The sequence below is a fragment of the Taudactylus pleione genome, unplaced genomic scaffold, assembly GCF_031769625.1.
Source record: "Taudactylus pleione unplaced genomic scaffold, aTauple2 ptg000250l, whole genome shotgun sequence".
Classification (NCBI taxonomy): Eukaryota; Metazoa; Chordata; class Amphibia; order Anura; family Myobatrachidae; genus Taudactylus; species Taudactylus pleione.
In genome coordinates this window covers 9,867,372-9,891,830 of record NW_028284652.1, presented here as the reverse complement: position 1 = coordinate 9,891,830, position 24,459 = coordinate 9,867,372, and the positions used below count along the sequence as shown (strand labels likewise).

General features: G+C 43.7%; 1 protein-coding gene across 1 annotated transcript in view; it reads right to left on the bottom strand.

Moving 5' to 3' along the window:
* CCDC88B (coiled-coil and HOOK domain protein 88B) overlaps positions 1–24,303 on the bottom strand; it is a 102,020-nt gene extending 77,717 nt beyond the window's left edge. Inside the window, exon 1 of the mRNA XM_088480095.1 lies at positions 24,149–24,303. Within this exon, the coding sequence (XP_088336221.1) occupies positions 24,149–24,208 (60 nt within the window). The 5' untranslated portion in view covers positions 24,209–24,303. The remainder of the gene's footprint in view (positions 1–24,148) is intronic.
* Between the last annotated feature and the right edge of the window lie 156 nt (positions 24,304–24,459).

Here is a 24,459-nt window from a genome sequence, read left to right as displayed (position 1 = left end):
CGGGCCTGTTGTCACTCTGCGCTGGTAAGGCCTGGCGGCGTCTCCATTCCGTTTGGCATGGGCGCCGCCATCTTGCCTTCTGGCCATGTGATGCGGCTGGCCAATCCTGGTGAGTCACATGTTCCCCGGCCAGTAACAGCATGGCATGGGGTATTTAGGAAGGGTCAGTGCCTTCCTTCTTTGCCAGTGCAACATGTATCTCAGCCTAGCTGAGAGGGAGTTCTCTGTGCTTATCCTGTTCCTGTGAATTCGCTGTCTGCCAGTCTGCCTGTCAGCTCCTAGCTCCCACTGGACTACCCCGCTTCCTCCTTTACCTTTGCCCATACCTGAGTGCCTGAGCCTGCTGACATCCTGCTCATTTGCTTCAGTTCACTACCTGCATACCTGGCTTGATTATTTTCAGTTCACTACCTGCATACCTGGCTTGATTATTTTCAGTTTCACTACCTGCACACCTGGACAGCTCTAATTGTTTCTACTTGGACATTAACCCATTACTCCCACCACAGAACTCTTGTGCATATTTATATATTCCTGGACTTTTATTTTCTGACATATTTTATGTCTACTTAAGCACTTATTAAAAAAACCTAGTTTTTTATTCAAACCCGCTTCTGTGATCGCTCCTGCTACCACCCCGAGTCCACAAATAACCCAGAACATAACACAATGTATTCAAAGTCAAATTGATAAATACTTTAAAGATGAAGACTGAGCGGTGTCCTGCTTACAAGACAAAGAATTTCATGTAGGAAAGGATTTAGTTGGTGCACATGCAGCGGTAAAGGGGGGTACAAGGGGTCAGACAGCACACTTATGCCGAGGGTTGACGGTGTGGGTCTCTTCAGGGGCTCCGGACCTGGCTCAATCTACCAGTGCCAAATCACTTAGGTCCGCCTCATTACAGACGTCCCCCGGTGTTCGGCACTTTCGGACTGATGCCAGCGTCTAAGTGGGGGTAAGCCGGGTTGGGCTTGTGATGGCCGGCTGCCGGGTACCCTGCCACTACGGAGACTCACCTGTGTGTTGCTCATGCCGACTGCTCCTACGTGCTGGTGCCCGATCTCCCTGCCGTCCATCTGGCTGCTTCCTTATCTCCTCTCCTACTGCTGAGCGCTCACTGGACCACGTGATCAATGCGGTGCTGGAGCTCCCATCCGAATGGCTATGTCTTGCTCTTTTTCTTTCTCTTTGGTGTGGAAAGTTTGTATGTCTATCTACCAACGCGTTTCAACCAGATGTTGGTCTTCCTCTGGGGAATGCTGTATTTCTACTCCACCGTCTGTCTTATTTAAAGGCCTTATTGATTGATGGGGGTATTCTAATTCTCCTGTAGATGTCCTGGGTTCCGTAGGGCAGGCTCCGGCCAATTATCAGATTATAAGAGCAAGGGGAGGAGAGTGTGCTTTCCCACTCTTCTCCCTGCTCCAGGACCTGCTCTGGCCAATCAGCAGAGCAAGGGGAGGTGTGCTTTCCCACTCTTCTCCCTGCTCCAGGACCCGCTCTGGCCAATCAGCAGAGCAAGGGGAGGTGTGCAGCATGGGCTTGTCAAACAAAGTCATCAGCCCCCTGCTTCCTGCAGCATCAGAGAGGAGCAAGCAGGCAGCCGCAGCAGTGCAGACATCCCAACATCATGACGTCTGTCACGGAGAGGAGCTGGGAGCAGGCAGCCACAGACTTATACCACTTTCAGACATAAGACCCTGGAAATACATGGGTGCTTCCCAGTTCTATCCACCTTGGAAATTCCCAGGTCTTAAGGCCTGATTCAGCAAGGAACGCAATTGCTTATATTCACGCAATCGACCGATTGTTGCATACTGCGCATGCATCGCAGTGCACGTGCGCTAACTAGCAACTGCGATTGGGATGGCGATCGCAGAGGCTATGCAGCTCCATGGCAGAGTGATTGACAGGAAGTGAAGTTTGTGGGTGGTGACGGGGTGGTGGTTGCGCAAATGCAGGCGTGCCAGTGCGTTGGGACGGTGTTGCAGGGGCGTGCATAAATTATCCACAGCGATACCATATGCAGCCTGAGGCCTCATAGCATGCGCAGAAGTAAGCAATCATGAGAGAGATCTGATCTGTCTTAACTGTGCGTATGGGTCCGATGTTACTTGATGTTACCGATTGTTTTGCTATATTGCCCAAGTATACGAATGTGAGTAGGGGGAAGTGAGCGTCCTTATGTTAGGCTGCGATCGCAATGCGAATGCAAACATTTACATATCACCGCTGATATTAGCAACTGCGTTACATGCGTATAAGCAGAATAGTGATCCATGCTGAATCAGGCCCTTTGTCTGAGACACCCATTCACACTACACCAAAACCCGGGAAACTTCAGGGTGGGATATGTTCACACTGAACCTGGGTCTGCCCTGGAATTTGGAGTGGATTTAAATGGAACCCTTTTTTTTTGTTCTCAGTAATGACATAATATAAAAATTAGCATTTTTAGAGTAAAGGCCACAAAGTTTGTTTGTTTCCAATGTTTTTTTTATTGAAAACCAATAAAGTTTTACATTACAATATAAGAAAATTATGAATATAGCCTCTAGAAAGTTTTGGACTATACAAAGACAAAAGTTAAACATAAAATAATACACACTTAAATTAGTTTGCTCCCCAGTCATGTGGTCCGAGTGACGGCAGTTGATGTCATCTACAGGTGCACAGAACCAACATCAACCAATGAGAACGTTTTCTGAAAACCTGGGTCTCAAAAACCTGGGTTGGATGCATTCACACTAGAGGCTACCCGGGTTGCACCTGGGAAAAACCCTGGTACAGAGCAGGGTCGTGGACTCAGGATTTCAACGTGGGTCGTTTCTGTTCAAACATAGCAAAAACCCGGGTTGATGTACAGTAAGTTCACGGCCAAAATCCTGAGTTTTTGCTGTATGTCTAAAAAGGGGTATTATACCACTTTCAGACATACGACCCGGGAATTTCCCTGCTCCAACCCAGGTTTTTCATCTCTGCAAAATCCTGTGTTTTTGCTTGAGACCCCCTTTCACACTACACCTGAGACCCGGGAAATTCCCAGGTCAATCCCTTTCAGACATAAGCCGGGCTTTTCAGTGTTTTACACAGTTTTGCCATTTAAAGAAGACACTTTGCTGGCCCACAGTAATGGCATTTTGTGCATACAGTGAGGCTCCTAGCAAAGCAGTTTATGTAATAACCTCCAAGTTATTCATCTGACTTTATGTTGTCCAAACATGTGCATATCCAATCTGATCGGACAACGACTGACTGTGCACAAAATGGCCCCACATGGGATGGTGACATTGAACAGGACAACTGATGGAAAGAGCCGACTGGATCACAGAGGAAGATGTTGCTGCTGGATGAAGATCATGGGGATTATTTCACCAATGAAGACTTTTCAGCCCTATCTCCATATGTGGGCATGGCTAATTTATCATCATTACATGAATGTGCAGAATGAGACTAAATCATTGCCCAGGTGGAAAGATGTTTTAATCTCGACAACATCAGATAATATGACTTGAAAACACTTATGAGGAGAGGTCAAGTGCAGCAGTGATCTCTCTCTATCTCTCTCTCTCTCTCTCTCTCTCTCTCTCTCTCTCCGGCTGTCGCTGATGATGTCATCAGCATGCATCAGGCAGCCCTGGCAAGCCAAATCAGTAGCTTCCATTAACGACCTGGGAGTAAAATCCCAGGTTGCACCATTCACACATAACCCGGGTTGTCTACCCGGGACATACAGTAATTGCTAGGAAAACCCTGGCCATTTGCAAGGGTGCCAACCCAGAAATGTGTTCCCGGGTTGGTGTCTTTCAGCAGTGACGTGCGGTGAGGTAAATGGCCTGGGAGGCACTGGCTAGTATCAGAGCCAGATTTACAGATACATACAGATGTGTCCACATACATCTATCCTCCATGCGTTACAAGTCGTACCACACATAACACGGGAGCTCTGTATGTCTCGGTAGCGCCAAGCGTAGTTTGTGAGAGTTTTTACCTTCAAATGTGTCTTATTCACACAGTGATGAGAATAGCTAGCACAAGCAGCTTCTGTTGATTAAAATGATATGCAGCATGTCTATGTTCTGTTTGCGACTGCGGGTGTATCTGCATGCGTAACGCTACGTTATAGTGTCAGCGGCTGTAACATTGTAACATAGCGTTTTGCATGCAGATACACCCACAGATGCACAGAGAACATAGGCATGCTGCATATCAGTTTAATCATGTGCTAACTATTCACTAAATGTGCAAATAAGACGCATTTGAAGGTAAAAAGTCGCACAAAAAGACGCTCGGCGCTCCTGAGTCACGCCACGACATGGCGCGATTAGAATGGCTGTTTAAAGCGCAAGGAGGCCAGATGTATGTGGACACTTCTGTATATGAACCCGAGGGCTCATGTGGGCATTATACAAAGGTGCAGCAGTATATAATGCTGGAAATTTGGTGAGTTTTGATCAGGGATGTGCGGCAGCGCCTCACCTGTCATACACTTTTTACTTCAGAGTTTTGACTATAAAAATGATTAGAATAATACAAATTAGATATTTATAATATTTTCTTTAGATTTTTTTCTTATCATTTTTATAGTCAAAGCTTTGGAGTATACCTAAGTATGATAGGAAAGTTTCTGCCTCACCTCACAGCACATCACTGTCTTTCTGACATAAGCAAGACCCGGGTAGATTGGCCGCGCCCTGGGAAAAAAAACATGAATCTCGCTATGTATGAAAGGGGAATTGGTAGGACTGTAGACAAAGAGAAAATTAAGATGAAAGGAGTCCTAAGGTAAGTAAACTATAATATATGAAGTGAATAGGGAGGTATGTAAAGAACCACTGGCAGTGTGGGCTTTGGGTACAATATGGTTAATAAATGAGTGGATGTCACTCTTCATTGTGTTACTGCAGAATAAAGTTTGGGAACCTCAGTTGTAATCATTGCTAGGTCTCAGAGAATGGTCTGGTGCAGAAGACCTGTAGATGAATCCTCTTTCCTTGATGTGTACTCATGGCTTTGGGGTCTGGTAGTGATATGGAATATAGACATCATCTAGATGGGGTGCAGTCTGTAATTATATAAATGGCTGTGCTTGTGTTTATGATTTAATTGTGCAAAAATTTCTGAAAATGAGGAGTATTTCTGGGAAAGAGAAGACTGAAGGTCAGAGGTACCCAAGGGAATAGGTATTACCCAAACATGACAAGCACCATAACATGAGGATCCCCAGCAGAGATATTAGTTACAACAAGTTGATGCTGCTGGAACCAATCTACACTTAGAAGTATGTATTCAGAAATGTTGGCATGACATAAAGGGAAATGGAGTCTGATTGAATGGTGCTTCCATCAACAGCAGAAATGCACTAAGGTTTCTGTAAGGAAACAGGAATATGGTACATTCAGACCAGCGCGATGTAACCATTACCTAGGATTGAGTCTGGTTTTTATGGCAGATTCTAAAAACTAAATCTAAAATTTCCTCAACTGTAACACACTGTCCACCACTGTAACATCAACAATATCTTACGTAGCATACCTATTGTAAGCCATAAATACTCAATGAGTAGCATTATAGAGGGTTAGACCAGAGGTTCCCAAACCCGTTCCTCAAGGCTCCCCAACAGTTCAGGTTTTAGAGATATCCATGGTTGAGCACAGGTGGTTAAATCAAAATGACTAAGGTACTAATTGAGTCACCTGTGCTCAACCATGGATATCTCTAAAACCTGAACTGTTGGGGAGACTTGAGGACCACCTTCAGGAACCTTTGGGTTAGACAGTCATGTGACATGTCTTTACACTATATAGGGTGTATTGAGGTTTATGGTCCACATGAGGGTCAGGAACAAGTTTAGTGGAAAACAGTAAAATGATATCATTTTGCAGGCAGACAGATGTGAGAGCCTTGGAAGTGAAGATATCCAAAAAACAGAGTAATGGCAAAACTAAAGCTGGGTACACTACAGACTATACAATGTATTTTACGATATATCATTCAGCCCCGGATTGGAACAGTTGAGGAGTAATGTCAGGTAAATTATGCAAGGGCTACTTAATATGTAGTTAGCATATTTCAGGCACTGGTAATTATATCAGCCAAGTTAAGTTTCTATTAATAGATCCTGTTTTTCTTTAGTGCAGGCATCATATATCTTATTTTGTTCTGTAGTGCAGGGATCCTATATCTTATTTTGTTCTGTAGTGCAGGGATCCTATATCTTAATTTGTTCTGTAGTGCAGGGATCCTATATCTTATTTTGTTCTGTAGTGCAGGGATCCTATATCTTATTTTGTTCTGTAGTGCAGGGATCATATATTTTATTTTGTTCTGTAGTGCAGGGATCAGGAATAAAGAATCCTGGGCCCCATTTATTAAGAATGTATAACCCCTTTAGCACTCGCTAGCGGTGATCTAAGATTACCGCTGTTTGTCACAGCCATCTTAGATTACAGTAACAAACAGTGGTAATATAAGATTACCATCTTTAGAATGCAGTCCCCATTGATGGCAATGGGGATCTCGCGCTGCTTTCCGGCTTCAGCATAGCCTTCCAGGCACTGCAGGATTCCACACTGGGTTACAGTGCCATGCACACGCGCAGACAGACTGTTGCGAATGCTCATTACACAGGAGTCCATCGCTAACAGAGTTAGGCTGCCAGCAGGTGAGCGGAGGACCTCGCTGGACCTCGCCGGAGGGGTAAGTATTGATAAATACCAGTGGCATTTTCATTAGTATCACAGTGATACTAAATGAAAAATGCCGCTGGTATTTAGCTTTGTTAATAAATGGGGTCCCCTATCTGTTGCCGTACTGCAGGGAGTTTATATAGTGTAAGGAGCCTCTTATTTCCAAGGGGAAGGCAGTGGCAGAGGTGGGGCTGGAGTATTGTCTTTTATAGCTTTCCTTGCCACCAGGTGTGTGTGAGTCATCATCACACACAGAGATGCTTTGCATCATTGAATCATATCTGGCCATGAACCTCCATTGTGCTAACGTAAGCTGGCCTAGACAATGGAGGGACGCATGTTCAGGCTGCCAGGAACCTCTGCAGACTCACCTACTGCTGCTAATGCCCCATTATGACCTCAATCGCATGGGTATGGGAGGGGCGTGCTTACAGTAGGAGCAATTGCTCCTTAAAAGGATGGCACTGAAAGAAATTGAATTTGACGGAAAATGCAAAAAAAACAAACAAACAAACAAAACAACCACACGTCAAATAATGTTGTGTTTAGTTATTGGTTATATAATTTACACAAAATTACAGTCTATTAATTATTCTCTATTATTTAAGTTATTTCCTATTTGTGGCAACACCGTTTCTTTCATAAAACTCTCTGGATGGAAGCAGACACCCAATGTTGTACACTCATACACCGCTGCTCACCAATGGAAGCTGCACAGGATGCCAGGAGCCTAAGGCCGGTTTGTTATTGGTGGATGATAATGCTTCTGCCTTATAGGAGCCACAGGCACTTCCCTCACCAACAGCTACAATTGTTATTACACGATGATATATGTATATAGTGTTCCCTTCACCTCTGGGATCATTAGCTCATTATGCATTTGTATCATGATTATCTCAATGTGTAGAGCAGTATGTTGGTGTTTCATTATATGTATAATATTTTCTTATAATCATCATTGTATACAGACAGGTATTTTAAATCAAATGTCATCACCATAATCCTAAATGATTTCATCCATTCATCATAATATACAGCAATATTAAATGACATAGGGCCTCATTTATCAACAAGTTTTATCATACGCAACGAGTGATAAAACTTGTTGCGTGTGATAATGGTGCTCCAGCCAATCAGCTCCTAGCTGTTATCTGTTGGAAAAATGACAGTTGGAAGCTAATTGGCTGATGCACCATTCATCATATGCAACAAGATTTATTACTCATTCCATATGATAAAACTTGAATTACTAAATATAAAACTTTATTGACCCTAATCCCAAACAGTATGCCGATTGAAGCACAGTGTACAGAAGCATCCCTGAAATGCCCAGCATTGTATAACACAACAGATCCGTGACCAGTCTTCCACATACTATAGCATGAGGGGATAGCAAACCATACAAACAAAGGGACTCTCACACATTTGATAACTATTTGGTGGAAATAAAATAGCCTATCTTGGGGGCACTGGAAGTAAAGTACAGTCTGCATTAGAGTGCTAAGGTCTAGCAGCTGCACCGCAGGGATCCTTGCACATCTCTATATATAGATTATGATGATGGTGTGTACTCGACGGACCTTAAACCCCTAGGCTAGGGACAGATAGAGCTGACAATGCAGGGCTTTTAAAGGGTTAAATATCTGAACTTGACTGCAGCCAATAGCTAGTGGTATGGGCGGGCTTAAGAATGGGGTTGGGCTTTGTATACTGTACTTGTTACAGACAGGGATCTGTCTCTTTTCAGTGATTTCTACTGAGCAACCCAGTTTATTGCTGGAGTGTATTTATCCTGTCTCCTTTCTATCTTTCTTTCTCCTGCCGTTTCCATTTCCTACCTATTCTCTTTCCTCTGTCCCTCCTGCTTATTTCTCTCCCTATGTCCCGCGGGTGGTGTGCGCGCTCAGTGGTCCTTGTGCCTATGGTTATATGGTACCCCCGGGTGCGCTGGGGGATCCGGCCTGCATGTCGCCAGGCCATCTTACTAAGGAGGTGCCCGTCAGCATCTCAGTTTACAGCACAGAGCAGGAGCCCGGTGATCAGCTGACTGGAGTCACAGAGCATGAGCCCAACAATCAGCCTTCCGCAGTCACAGGGGAACGCACCGGATCACCGATCCCTGTCAGAGCAGTGAAGGACTCCGTGATACAGGGGAAAGTCCATCTCCAAGTGGCGTTATTACCGCAAGGCCTCCACCCTTATTTTTTCACAATTACATTTTAGTAAATCTGAACCGATTGCATCAAAATTATGGGAAATGCGATCTGCTCACTAAAACATACGATAATTAGAGCTTGGAGAAGAATTTAGCGAATTCTCCTACAATTGCCCTTTAGTACATTTAGGTGATATTAAAATATGTGAAAAGGGTAAAAATAATATTGATAAATATACCCTTTAGCAATTTTTTTTCATGTCTATGGGCCTGATTCATCATGGATCGCAATTGCAACAGCGTACACAAATCGGCCGATGCATGCGTATGCACCACAGTGCACGTGCGCAGGTCAGCATTGCGTACACAGATACAAAGCCATCGCAGAGTGACAGGACGTCAGCATTTGGGGGTGGTGACGGGGAGTGGTTGGAGAAACGCAGGCGTGCCTGTCCGTTTGAACGCTGTTTCCTGGGCGTGAATAAATTAGCCACTGCGATGGCATACGCAGCCTGAGTACTCGCTGCGTGCGACGAGACTTGCAATTTCTGAGACAGAGCAAGAGAAAAGAAAAAGAACTCTCTATTTGGGGTCACTCTTAAATCCAAGTAAATTAATATATAACATTTAATGGATATGCATTAAAATGGTTGCCACGTTACAGTTCCTTGATGGCAATGGACAATGACATACAGGAACGAGACAAAACAAAACATATAACAATGATATATAAAAAAGCAGGGTGAAATAATTAACAACGGGGTAATGTCAGAAAAAAAGATTTAAACATGTAATCTTGTGGTGAATACTCTGAGTTAACCCACTAAAATTGCAGTCAAATACCTTAAATGAAAAAAATTGAAAGAAATATTACTAATTATTGCTACTCTCCTATACCCCTACTGACCATAGGGCCTTGATACAATTTTTTTGATTGTGGATTTCTTCTATTACACCATATATATACAGTGTTTATATTACATTATCCTGTGCTCATCTAAACCCCTCCGTTCCCCTTCCCTTGGCATTCTTATAATTTCTGAGACAGGTCAGACCTGCTGTAATTGTGCATGAGGGGTCGATGTTACTCAATGTTACCAATGTATACACAGGTGTAATGAATGTGAGATAGCGGTAGTGGGTGTCTCTATGCTGGCTGAGCAGTTGCAGACATTAGCATATTTTCACAGCACAACTGCGTGCGTAATCGCAGCTGTGATCCGTAATGAATCAGGCCCTATGTACAGTCTTTATTATAGATAGGAACAGTCCTTGGGGTATATAACTATATATATTCTTGTGTAAGTTTACAACCTGTTTCTAATCTACTCATTGTTGATTTTGTGACTTGAATTTCAGGGTAATGTGCTTCCATTTCCATGTTTGGTTCAGTGCTTAGCACAGCACTCAGATTTAGCTGTTTAACAGCAGCATGGTTGGTGTAATGGTTAGCATTACTGCCTTCCGGCACTGGGGTTGTGGGTTTGGTTGCCTCCATGGCCCTGCCAGTGTAAATTTTGTATATCATGCTACCACATACACATACTGTTTTGAAGGAGCATTTTTCTTTATTACATTTTTATTTCAGGGAGATTTCCCTTGCCAGTGATATTACCCTGTGGCTGCCGAGTGCAGTCTCCTTTCCTTTACATTATTTATGCTGTTTTATTATTTCATTTAATTTCAAATCCCCCTCTTGCTCAGCCTGGCCGTTGGAACCAGTCTGCATCCGACATCACATACCCTGGGCTTGGCACGCCTACAAAACGAGGGTGAAATGCTGCCGTTTTGTACATTGATCCTGGTCGCCGCCCCCCAAATGCAACAGCATGTCAATCATACTGCAGCTAAGGGGGGACTGCGAGCAATCATGCGGGAAATGTTCTGCACATGCGCAGATGCACATCAATCGAATATGTAAGTAAACTATCAGGTTTATGTACATATCTGAATCAGAACCATAGTGTACAGGAGAAACGATTAATTGGATACAACCCCCCAATACAATATATTGTACCATCATTCAGAATATTGCATAGGGTGTACAGTACGATCGATATCGTGTGTTCTGGGATTTAGCCTGTATGTGAGAAAGCCCCATTACAGAAGATGCCTTCAATTTGTGTATGACTCTGCATTGCATATGCTTGTAAACAACATTATTTTTAGTCAGTTTAAAAGCAGTAAAATGAATGCTTGCTCCATACCCATAATCTGATAAAGGAGAAACAGAATTGCAGGACATGACCACTATAGCAAAGTGGTTAGATTGTGACACTTTATTCAGACTGTTTCCATCAGCTTCAATCTGATCCTTTTAGATAAAAAAGAAATTCACCTAATTCAAATGGATTTGGCCACTTACATTTGATTGTATTTAATAGATGATCACAGACATACAGCAATTTTTTAGCAACCTGATATTAAAAAAAATATTATCTGATTGAATGAATGAATGGATTGTGATGTGTGGCCACTTGCAGGTACTACCAGTCCCTTCTCTTTCTCATAATCCATTTGCATTCCCCAGAACCATCTCAATCTTACTGACAAGTGAATATTCTGTAACAATGCAATATGTTGGGAGTTTGGCCTAGCGGCAAAGGATATATGATATCATTAGGGAGGAGGCGTGATGTCATTAGGGAAGGGTGTGATGTAATTTGAGGCATGATCAGGTTCAGAAAGGACAGAGAATATGGTAGAGGTGTACTTTGTGACATATGGCATCACCACACTAATTGTACAGTAGGTACTTTCAAGCTAAAAATAAGAACTTCCAAATAACCGAATAAGTAGACTGTTGGAAGTGCTACCGCATGGGAACTTCTACGTACATAGGTTTATAAAAGAGCAAAAACAAGTCCCTGTGTGGCAGTGCATTTAATGAGCTTATTTTTTATATGCAAAATATTTCAATAAACTTAAAGTACCCAGGTTGACATACAGAATATTTGAGGAACAGGAAATACAAATAATCAGAGACATCTCTGTTTAACAGACATTATTTTTATAATGCAGATTAGTAGTGATTAACTACTACAGGATCTATATAATCCCCCTTCCTACGGCTCCCATTGCAGTGTGCAACAGCACCTTAGCTAGAGCTGACGGAGACCCTGCTGGGAATGTATCCAATAGTTAGTTTGTTATATAACGGGCATAAATTCTACCTCCACGGTTGCACACCTCGTTGCTCTTAGTGCAGCGAGAAATACATTATTGTAATTATTTTAATTATTATTAATAAACTGTATTTATAGGGCGCTACACGTGCTCCGCAGTGCTCTACAGAGGTTAAAATAATAAGACAGTACAAGGTAAAGCAGTACAGTACAATACAGTGAATAAGTAACAATTATCAACACAGACACGGATGCAAGGGGTGCTATGGAAATATTCAGTGTAAGCTGAAACCTGTAGCTATTGGCATGGGTGCATATAACGGGTCTAAGTCGTAGGAATCCAAGGGCAGAGAGCCCAAGCAGGAGGTGTAGAGTGTAGCTGGTGTGCAAGAGAAGTAGGTAATGAGAACTGGAGGGTGGAGGGCCCAGCTCATGGAGTTCACAGTCTAAAGGGAAGAGGGAGACAAATGGAAGACATAAGGAGTAAGCCAGTGTATTGGGAGCTAAGGGCAGGAGCAGAGGTGAGAGGATTGAAGAGTGCAGGAGGGTGAGGTACACTACATGGTGACATGGTCAAGTGTTGGACGGATATGCTTTTATGAACAGGTGGATTTTCAGTGCCTGCTTGAAGCAAGGCAGGTTGGGGGATAGTCTGATGAAATGAGGGAGATCATTCCAATGGTGGAGGCAGCACGGGAGAAATCTTGGATTCTGGAGTGAGATGTTCTAATCAGTGGGAATGTGAAGCAGCAGTCATTGGCCGAACAGAGAGGGTGGGAGGGAGTGTGTAAGGAGATAAGGTTGGAGATGTAGAGAGCTGTGCAGTTGGAGAGGGCCTGTATGTGATGATTAGGAGTTTGAAGAAGATTCTGTAGGGGAATGGGAGCCAGTGAAGGGATTGGCAGAGAGGGGAGGCAGATGTGGATTGGCAGGAGAGAAAGATAACTATCTGCAGTGCTGAGTAGAGATTGGAGAGGAGCAAGATGGAAGCAGGAGAGTACAGTGTGAAGGTTGAAGTAGTCAATGCGAGAGGTGATCAGTGAGCGGACAAAAGTTTTGGTGATATCCTGGAAGAGGACCGGTTTGATGCAAGCAATTTTGTGTAGCTGGTACCGACAGGATAGGGCAAGATATTGAATTGAGGGGGGAAAGTGGAGAGGGAAGAGTCAAGAATGGCCCCAGGCAGCAGAATAGGGGAACAGAGGAAATAGTGGGGTTGTTGACAGTGAAAGAGAGGTCAGAAGGGGAGAAGTTTCTAGATGGAGGGAAGACAATGAGTTCAGTTTTGGTCATGTTGAGTTTGAGAAAGCACTCGGACATCCAGGACGAGAAGACAGAGACATAACTGGACACCTGAGAGAGGAGGGAATGGAAGAGATAAGAAGAGCAGAGGTAGAGTTGAGTGTCACCAGCATAGAGGTGATACTGGAGGCAAAAGGAACTGGAGTTCACCCAGAGAGGAGGTGTACAGAGAAAAGAGAGGGCCAAGGACAGAACCATAGAGGACACCCATGGGAAGGATAAATGGGGGGGGAGGTGAAGCCAGAAGTATAGACAGAGAAGGAGCTGTCAGCAAGGTAGGAGGTAAACCAAGAAAGGACAGTGTCAGAGTGGCCATGGTCTGAAGGTTGCGTTGTAGGAAAGTATGATCCATGGTGTCAAAGGCCGCAGGGAGGTCCAAGAGGGAGAAGTGGCCCTGGATTTGGCTAAGAGAAGATCGTTGGTGACATTGGCCAGAGTAGTTAGTGGAGGGGTAGAAGCCAGATTGGAGAGGATCAAGTATAAAGTTATCTCAGAGGTAGCAGATAAGACTGTACAGATAAGACAAGCCACACAAGTATTTTAGAGATGCCAGTGGAAAGGGTGAGCAAGGTGGGAGCAAGCAGTGGGGGAGAGGGAACGAAGGAGGTCAGAGGGGCTAGGATCCGGGGGCAGGTAGAGGGAGGGTCAGGATAAAATAAGGGAATGGACTTCATCTCCCATTGTGGTGGCAATAGGGTAGGTGGCTAGAGGGAGGGAAGGACGGCGTCTATTTTGGAGGTGTAAAAGGAGGCAAAGTGAATGGCATTGTGGGAGGTGGGGAGCAAAGGAGTGAATTGAATGTGGCAAAGAGGCAGTGGGGATTGTAGGACTGAGAAGAGATGAGAGACTTAAAGAATTGCTTGGCAAGGGAGAGGGCACAGCAGTAGGAAAAGAGGATGAACTTGAAGTGGAGGAAGACTGCTAAGGAGAGATAGTTTCTCCAGTGGTGTTCGGCAGTGCATGCGCATTTTAGAAGGAACCAAGTAAATTTGGTGTGCCAAGGTTGGGCTTGGAGCAGCAAAGTGGGACAGAAGAGGTGGGGGTGAGGTTGTATAAGGAGGCTGCCTGGTTAGGGCAAGCCAGGGTGGATAGAGGGGAGAGTATAGTATCAAGCGAAGAGAGAATAGTGTGGTCAAGAGCATTGCGATTGCATCTGCTGACTGTATATTTGGGCATGAGGGGTGGTGCAGGAGATGTGGTGAGAGTGAAAGAGAGGATATGGTGGTCAGAGAGTTGGAAGGGAGAAGTCAGAGAGTGCAGAAATGGGAGAAGACAAGGTCAAGGGAGTGTCTGAGACAGTGGGTGGGGGAGGAGAGGGCAAGAAGTTTGGTGGAAGCTTAGTCAGTGGGGATGTTAAAGTCTCCTAGAGTAAGGGAGGGGGGGGGGGAAGGTTCAGAGGAGATGTAGTGGGGAAGCCAGCGAGGATAAACTGGGACAGCATACAATAGTGGAGAAAGTGATAAGTTGAAGGGAGCAAATACAGCAGAAAGTAATACAAGTCGAGTCACAGATTGTTTTTTTTGTGAATCCGGACTTGGGTCTGGACGTGACAGGGACTCTGTGGATATTGGTAGAGACTGGCAGAGTCTGTGGTTACTGGTAACAATCGATGAGCAGTGGTTACTGGTAACAACAAATGCATGAGTATCGGCAGTGCGACGGACTGTGGATTTCAACTGGAACTGATAGACTGTGGATATCGGCTGGGACCGATGGAGCCAGAGGTGCAAGGTGAACTAGTACAGGAGTGCTCTTCCCTCACGCAGCAAGGGTTGTGAATACAGTTGCACTGGCAGCTTGAGACTTCCTTGGCTGCTCCTCCTATCCCCCCTGACCAGTGGGGATTGGATGCAGAAATCAGCTGACTCAGTATCATCTTCTAATTGGCAGTGATCCGATCAGCTGATCCTGGGGAAGATGGCGACGCCCTGTCTCCTGAGCACATGGAGAATGCCAGACACGGTCACCTCAGAGAGGACCCTGTTTCCTCTGACAACGCTGCACACTGGAGCTATGCAGGGAGAACGATCAGCACTAAAGGCCACCAAAATACTCAGCACGGATCGCTGAGATCCTGTAACCCGACATCGCCGGATCGGTGAAACCCAACATGTTGGATTTCACAGATATGCCAATCACGATAAAAAATTATCGTGATTGGCACATCTATGAAATTTAACATGTAGAATTTCATCGATCCTGCGATGGATCGCAGAACATCGATGTCCACCGGTTGGCATTTCCGACCGGTGGATTGACGTTTCCGATCCCATTGCAGGATCGGACGCCTGATGTATGGGGGCCTTAACTAATCAGCTAGATTGCCAAAGTCTGCCTGTACAGTAGTCAGGAGTTTGCAGCTCTCACTGGCAGAGAGACTCACAGGTGTGCAATCAGTCCAGGAGAGGAATCCAGCAGCTAGCAAACAGAGACATGCTGTAGTCTGCAGGCAAATCTGGACACCTTAACCTGCAGAGCAGGTATCACAGGACAATTAGTAAAACATAAGTCAGGATCGTGACAGAGTACAATTAAAGTTAGTACTCAAGGGTGATATGTGAAAGTAGTGGTGCATACATTAGATAGATAAAGTGCAGTTAAATTGTCAAAAATGCAGGTCAAAGAGCAGTGCAGCTAAGATTCTAAGCACAACTACAGTAGTGTATATGTCAAGGGGAATTTTCAGGAGTTTTTAAGTGTGTAGGAAGAAACTACAAATATAACCAATGTTAAACGTGCATAGGCATGAGGGTGTGGTAAAAAAAACAAATGGAAATACAGATAATAATTTTAAGGCAATAAAGGCAAAATTATGTTGGCACTGAAATGATGTAGTCAGAGATGTTTAAAAAAATAATAAAAAGCAGTCAGTAAGAGCAGCAAGCAAGGTGATAAGTCATTGTGTGCAAGCAGGGAGGTCAGTAAGGAGTGTCCAGATTATGCAGACAGCAAGTGTTTGAGATGACTCACAGTCATTTTAATGTGAGCAGTCCTTTAGGAGCAGAGTTGATAGATAGAATGTGGATCGCCCCATCTGCTGCCCACTCACAAGCCACTCTATGCCTATACACATCCATCCCTCCTCACCTCCAGCTGCACCTGTAAATCCATCTGTCCGGCCTATCTAAGCATAGGGAGCCGCCCTAACACCATCTATCCTCACCTAGAGCTGCCCATGCCCAACCCATCTCCACCCCAACCTTGTGACTCTAGGTGACAACACCCACAGTATATAAAATGTGTGCACACTTGGCGATGGATGCCAATGTGGAGACGCATGCCCACGTGTTGATGTGCACAAGATACATGATACTGCAGCATCCATCCTCAACTCACGTGATGACACAATTCCCCCCACCCCTGTAAGTAACAAAGTCCCAGGACCGACCTTTAACCTTTATTTTTTCTCTGGCCCTGTCCCTAAATTAACCAATTGGATTAATGCTACCCATTTTAATATATTTTCTTGTGGCTGGGGTTATATATATAATTTTTTTTTAATAATTATATATATATATATTCCCCCATTTATTAATGATCGCTTTTGCAACACAATCAGGGCATGACAGTACCACCCATGATCGCATTGCAAAATGCGATCATAGCAGCCAGATGTATCATCCGGGACACGGGTTCCGATGTCTCTGGAGAGCTGCCGGCCAGTGCACAGTCTCCATAGCCGGAGAGGGTTGGTGCAGATACCTCCGCCGGCTAATTATACGGTGTGTAGCCCATAGGTTACAGCCACTAATGCCATCTTCAGATGGCGTTAGCTGAGGGGGCCAATATCGGGAATGAATCACATTCCAGATATTGGTAAATTTGCCAACATCGCATCCCCCATAGAAACCTATGGGGATGCGGCTACCAGTGGTAATGGAGCGATCACAGCAGGTATCAGAGATACAGTATAGAGGAGGGCTAAACTGGGGACCCATTGTCCCGTAGGGTGGGGGCTCTGCCACGGAGACCTGTTACCGCTAGCTGTGTGGGAGTTGATATTGCTGGTAATCTTTTGACACTGGTGGAGAGGGACTATTTTTCATGGGGGAGGGAAGTGAAATTAAAACATCCCCAAGGTGTATATATTTTGTCAATAAAATATTGAAATATATTAGTAAAAATACCTTTTAAACTTAATTAAATAAAAAATTAAAAAATTCTGTGTGGTTTTGACTAAATAAATTAGTCAGTTAAGTAACATTTCAAATGTGTTGGCATTATGCAGTCGCCATATTCACTGTCAACAGTGACTGTCAAAAATATGACCACTTACTATTACTATGTCTACACTCTCAATACTGATACAATAATTGAACACTAAACATAAGAGCGTCTTGCAGACAGTGAATTGCTGAACTTGATAAACATAACTGGGTTCAGTTACTAAAATGGTGCAATGTGTATAACTGTAACACACAGCAACCATTTCATGTTATTAAATAAATGCCAGTGACAGTTTTATGAGGTGTTAATTGATGGGAATCTGCAATGTCCTGTTTCAGAAGCCACAACTTCTGTAAGTGAACACTAGTCATCATCAGAGAGAGTTTTGCAGAACAGATACTGAATTGGTTGTATAGAGATAATATTGTGCTTCTGTCTTTATACTTCATTCTTCTATTGTGTGAGGAAACGTTACTCTCAATGTACTTTTTTATATCCATGTGAATGATAACATTTACAGAAAACATCTTGCATTGTTTTTGGTGCATATTGAAGCACCAAAAATCTTTTTAAAGCAGTTATTGGTAACTCAGTATACTAGACACACCAAAATGCCCCTGACTTGTTCCAAAATTCCATCCAGAACTTATATGCCAGTCAGACCTCCTCACATGCCCCCACCTGCCACACTGATTTTCCCACATAGTCCTCTCCACATGCCCTTACCCTGTCACATACCAATCCCCCACATGCCATTCTCACCTCCCTCACTTATCTTAAAATATGTGAATAGTCAAACACCACAGGGGAATACACTGAACTCACTTCTGCTCCTCCCAATTGGTTGAGCTGCATGACTTCCCTTCATTATGCAGCCGTTGTAATGTAATGCAGGAGCCAGTTACTCCCATTCTGTCATATTCTCTGAATTAAAAATCAGAGACTGTATAGGGCGGTGCAGTGGTTACAGTTAGTGTTCCTGTCCAAGACTCCATCTGTGTGGTGTTTGTGTGTTCTCCCCATGGCTGCGTGGGTTTCCTCTGGGTGCTCCAGATTCCTCCCACACTCCAAAAACATTATGGTAGATCAATAGACTGTAAGCTCCAATAGGGCAGGGACTGATATGAATGAGTCATTATCTGCACAGCGCTGCATAAATTAGTGGTGCTATAGTGTATAAACCATACTAAGAATAAGAAATCAGAGTAGGACATTGCCTCTGAAGAAGCTGTCAGTAGACAGGGGAATGCATTAGGCCAGGGGTGGGGAACCTTTTTTCTGCTGAGGGACATTTTGATATATATTTTATTTATTATTTATTTATTAGCAGTTTCTTATATAGCGCAGCATATTCCGTTGCGCTTTACAATTGTAAGCATTAATAGAACAAAACATGGGTAATAACAGGCAGATATATAGGTAGGAAGGCCCTGCTCGCAAGCTTACAATCTATAGGGAAATAGGCTTTGATACACAAGGATAGGTGCTATATATTGCATTTTGGTCCAGCCAGAATGCACAGTTTCTTGGTTGGCTGCATGATCCAGTCACACAGGAATGTCGACCAAATGTCATTAGGATATGAGAGAAAGACGATGTGTGAGATTGTGTGTGGACTGTAAAAGGGGATGTAATTAGATATGGAAGCTATAAAGGTTATGTGGGAGGTTCTGGAATCTGATAAGCTTGCCTGAAGAGGTGAGCTTTCAGGGAACACTTGAAGGATTGGAGACTAGAGGAAAGTCTTATTGTGCGAGGTAGTTCATTCCATAGAGTGGGTGCAGCGCGAAGAAAGTCCTGTAAGCGTGAATGGGAGCAAGTAGTGCATGGGGATGAGAGACGCAGATCTTGTGCTGAGCGGAGAGGTCGGGTTGGGAGATATTTTGAGATGAGTGAAGAGATGTATGTTGGTGTGGTTTGGTTATTAGCCTTATGTGTAAGTGAAAGTATTTTGTATTGAATACGGTAGAAAACCGGCAACCAATGGAGGGACTGACAGAGCGGGGCAGCAGAAGAAGAACGTTTCACAAGGAAGATAAGCCTTGCAGCTGCATTCATAATGGATTGTAATGGTGATAGCCTGTTTTTGGGAAGACCAGTAAGGAGGCTACCTATAATAGTCAATGCGGGAATACTAAGTGCATGGATTAGAGTTGTCTTGTGTGAGATATGGTCGAATTTTGAATGTTTTTTAAATGTATGTAACATGATTTTGAAATAGATTGAATGTGGGGAACAAAGGACAGTTCAGAGTCAAGGATGACACCAAGGCAGCGAGCTTGTGTGGTGGATGGTTGTGGTATCAACAGTGATAGAGAGATCAGGTTGGTAACTGTTATTGGCCGGTGGAAATATAATTAATTCTGTTTTAGAAATATTAAGTTTCAGGTGGCGAGATGACATCCAAGATGAAATGGCAGAAAGACATTCAGTGACATGGACCAATACAGATGGAGATATATCTGGAGAGGATAGGTAGATTTGAGTATCATCCGCATACAGATGGTACTGAAATCCAAAAGAGCCGATCAGTTTGCCAAGAGAGGTGGTATAGATTGAGAATAGCAGAGGACCTAAGACAGAGCCTTGCGGTACTCCAACTGATAGAGGTAGCGAAGAGGAGGCAGAATCAGAAAAATGAACAGTAAAAGAAGAGCGATCAGATAGGTAGGAAGAAAACCAAGAAAGAGCTGTGTCCTTAAGACCTAGGGATTGCAGTGTTTGTATGAGAAGAGTGTGGTCAACAGTGTCAAAAGCAGCAGAGAGATATAGAAGAATTAGGAGTGAGTAATGGCCTTTAGCCTTGGCAGTGACAAAATCATTTACTACCTTAGTCAGTGCTGTCTCTGTGGAGTGTTGGGAACGAAGCCGGACTGAAGTGGGTCCAATAAGTTGTGTGAGTTAAGAAAGTGTGTGAGGTGGGTGTAGACAAGTCTCTCAAGTAGCTTGGAGGGGCATGGTGGCTGGGAGATAGGACGGTAATTTGAGAGAGTATTAGGGTCAGAATTTTATTTTTCAGAATGGGAGTAATCACTGCATGCTTGTACAGTGGTGGAAAGTTGCCAGTAGAGAGAGAAAGATTACAGATTTTAGTTAGGGTTGGGATAAGCACAGGAGACAGAGCTTTACTGATTTGTGAGGGTATAGGATCTAGAGGAGAGGTAATAGAGTAGGAGGATGAGAAGTGTGTAGATACTTCATCTTCGTTTGTGAGATCAAATGAAGAGAATGTGCCAGAGGATTCAGGTAGGGAATTGAGCAGGTCTCTAGCTGAGGAACAGCCTACCATTTCATTTCGGATCTTATCAATCTTGTCCCTAAAATAGGAAGCAAGATCTTGTGCACAGATAGTAGCAGGTGGTTTGGGTGATGGAGGGGTAAGAAGCAGTTTAAATGTATTAAAAAGTTGCTTGGGGTTAGAAGCTTGAGCAGAGATTAGAGATTGGAAATATGTTTGTTTGGCAGTGTCCAGAGCAGTACGATAAGAGTTGTAGATAGTCTTATATGTGAGGAAGTCAGTTGGAGTATGAGACTTTCGCCACTGACGTTCAACTTTACGTGAGAGTTTTTGTAGATGCCTTGTTAAGCTAGAATGCCACGGTTGACGTCTAACTCTACGTGGTGTGTGATGGGTAGCTGGAGCTACTTCATTGAGGGCTTTTTCTAGAATCTGGTTTAGGTGTGATGCAGCAGTCTCAGGAGAAGTGAATGTAGAAATTGGTGAAAGTTGTTGTTGTAGAGAGGTAGATAGTTGTTGCAGGTTAATGGCATTAATATTTTTACGGGTTTTAGGTTTGGTTGATTTCAATGATGTTGATGTAATGGAGGAGAGTGTGCAGGTGATAAGGTTGTGATCTGAGAGAGGGAAAGGAGCATTAGTGAAATCAGAAACTGAGCATAGTCTGGTGAATACAAGATCAAGACAGTGGCCCTCCTGATGAGTAGAGGAGTCAGTCCATTGGGAGAGGCCAAGAGAGGATGTTAAAGAGTAGTTTGGAGGCATGAGGAGATTGTGGACTGTCAATGGGGATATTGAAATCACCCATAATGATGGTGGAGATGTCTGAGAATAGAAAGTGAGGGAGCCAGGCAGAAAAGTGTTCCAGAAATTGTTGAGGTGGCCCAGGTGGGCGATAGATAACAGAAACTCGCAGAGAGAAAGGGGTGAAAGTCCTGATAGAATGTACTTCAAATTATGTAAATGTGAGTGAAGGTACCTGTGGGAGAACTGTGTATGTGAAAGATTGGTAGAGTAATATTCCTACCCCACCTCCTGTACATTTACCAGACCTGGAGGTATGTGAGAATTGTAGGTTACCATCTGAAAGTGCAACGGGGGAGACCGTGTCTGATTGTGTAAGCCATGTTTCTGTTATTGCCAGGAGGTTGAGGTTGGTTGAAATAAAGAGGTCATGGATGGATGTTAGCTTATTGCAGACAGAGCATGCATTCCATAAGGCACATTTTAGTGACTTGGATGGTGAAGGGAGGCACGCAATGTTTATGAGGTTAGCTGGATTTATAGTTCGTTGTGAGTGTGGAATGTGGGTTGGGCCTGGATTTGGTGATATATATTTGCAGGCCACACCCCTTCCATGTGATGTCACACAGGGGCGGAGGCACAATTGCCGGTGATTACAGCAATGCCCGGAGCATCCTGAGGATGCTCTGGGGAGCTGTAAGGGCAGTGGTGTGACCGTATGTAGCGTCCTAAGTATTCTACAGGCGGCACTGCTGCTTAGATTCTGGCTACGGGGTACCATTCTAGGCACCCTGCTAGCCAGATGAGGCTAGCAGAAAAAAAGCTCAGAGGGCCAGACCAAATGATTCCAGGGGCCTTATACGGCCCCCGAGCCTGAGGTTCCCATCCTTGCATTAAGCTTTCCACACCAGCACTCCTCACTATATTGGATTTATCATCTTTCTTCACTGGAAGGACTTTAATTGTCACACCACAGACCGGAACATCAATAAGTCCACTCTTTGCCGACTGCAATTTATCAGGGGATACTCGTACTAGCAAAAGGACTGCACAGGATGCAGACTATTATACACCTGCTGAGACTGCTTATTTCACCTCCTGCATTTATCCAGTTGCACTGGTAAATACATCTGTGCTTGTATATACTAAGTGACTTTTTCCCCAGTGATGGAGCCTAACCATTCTATGTAATCTGTCTGGTGGACTGAATTACGCCACACAAGAGTGGTTTTTATCTTACTGAATCCACTTACACAAGACTAAGAGGTCTACGTACTAATAATCGTGGCACTGCAACGATTATGTATCCATCTCGCCGGGAATATTTTCATTTCTAATGAAAATATCCCCGCTATGTACCAAGGGGAACTCGCAGAGACAGCGGTTGCAGTAAACGCTGTCCCCGCAAGTTATATCTCCGGCATTTAAGCGAAGTCTACCACGTGAGACTACCCCCAGGGGAAGCTGACACTACGCATGCGCACATCGTCGGCTTCCGAGGCCAGCCAGCTGCTGCGGGGGAGAGATCGAAAGATCGCTCTCCTGCCCCTGGAGCCTCCATAGACTTACAGTAAGTTTACACATCTGAAGATAGTGTAAACTACTGGGACTAAACTCTGAAAAGCTTCACTTTTTGGAGTTTAGTACATAGGGCTCAGATCGTAGTCCCCATTAACAATAATGGGGACTGCGATCTGAAGTGCTATTTACCACTTTGCCGGAGATTTCTGTGAAATCTCCTACATTGTGCTATTGGTACATAGTATCGATACATAAAATTATGCAGAAACTGCAGTTTCTGCATAATTTTATGTAAAAATAAGCTATACATATGCCCCTATGTTCTGAATATGTATCATTCATATTTCTTTTAACTTTTTTTTTTTTATACTTGCATTATTTAATTCCTATTTAGTAAATTCACCAGGTTCTGTTACAATTTTTTAGATATTACACACCTTTACCCCCCTTTTTCCTCGTAGCGTTTATTCCAAGGAGACTATATTGGTTATATGGCAGGAACTAGATGTACATATTTATATTGACGGTCATTTTTCATATTGTGTTTCACGCAGAAGTTTATTTTGGCACTTTGAAGTGACTCCAGGCAGCGCCACCTCTTTTGATACACGTAGGTTTTGCATAATGCTATACAAAGCCAGTAGGGAAGACCCTAATTTCTTTAACCTTCCTGTATACAAACACAGGCAGCTACTTTCAAGTAAACAGCAAATGAGGAAGATGTGAGGCATTACATTATTATATTTTATGTTGTCTCATGCTATAAATCCAGTTTTATTAGTGAATGGACAACATACTGTAGATATAAAAAACTAAGTGCTGGATACACTGAGGGGCCACAAACTATTGAGGTATATATGGTACTGGATCAGGCATTCACTTACAAAAGAATAGAGGTCTACATTATGAAACCAATATGGTGAACATAGATCTAGCAATGCTTTTTTGCACTTTGCTTGAACTATTTATAGGACTTTATGCATAGCCTTGTACGTGCTTACACCTTATGGAAAGATACATCATACAGACAGAAATGTACTCACGCCTACAGTATATGTAGGATCACAAGTCTATATCCTGTACCACGCACACTGACTCATAAGGTCTAGATTTTAAAATATAAATTGAAAATGTAAATATGCAGAGCAGCCATGTTCACTCTTAGTGTAAGTATATAAAACAGTGTCACAGCAATCCTCCTTACCCATGTGATCAATGCTCCGTCCATCAGGTGTTCAATGGTTCGCACCTCACGGCTTTCCATAGCTTGTGGATTAAAGTGCTGGCAGTACAGTGTGCCCCGTCTCTTACACTACTACTCCCTCACCATGTCACACATCCCGTGCACACTTCAATCCTCCTGCTGTTTCCCCTCTGTCTACTGAGCACTCCTTTACCATGTAACACTCTGTGGTTTCTTCACATACATCAGTTCCTCTCTCATTGCCTTGTTACCTCCCTTTTCTTACCACACAGACAGAATGATGCAGGAAGCCCTTCATTGCGCAGACTCTG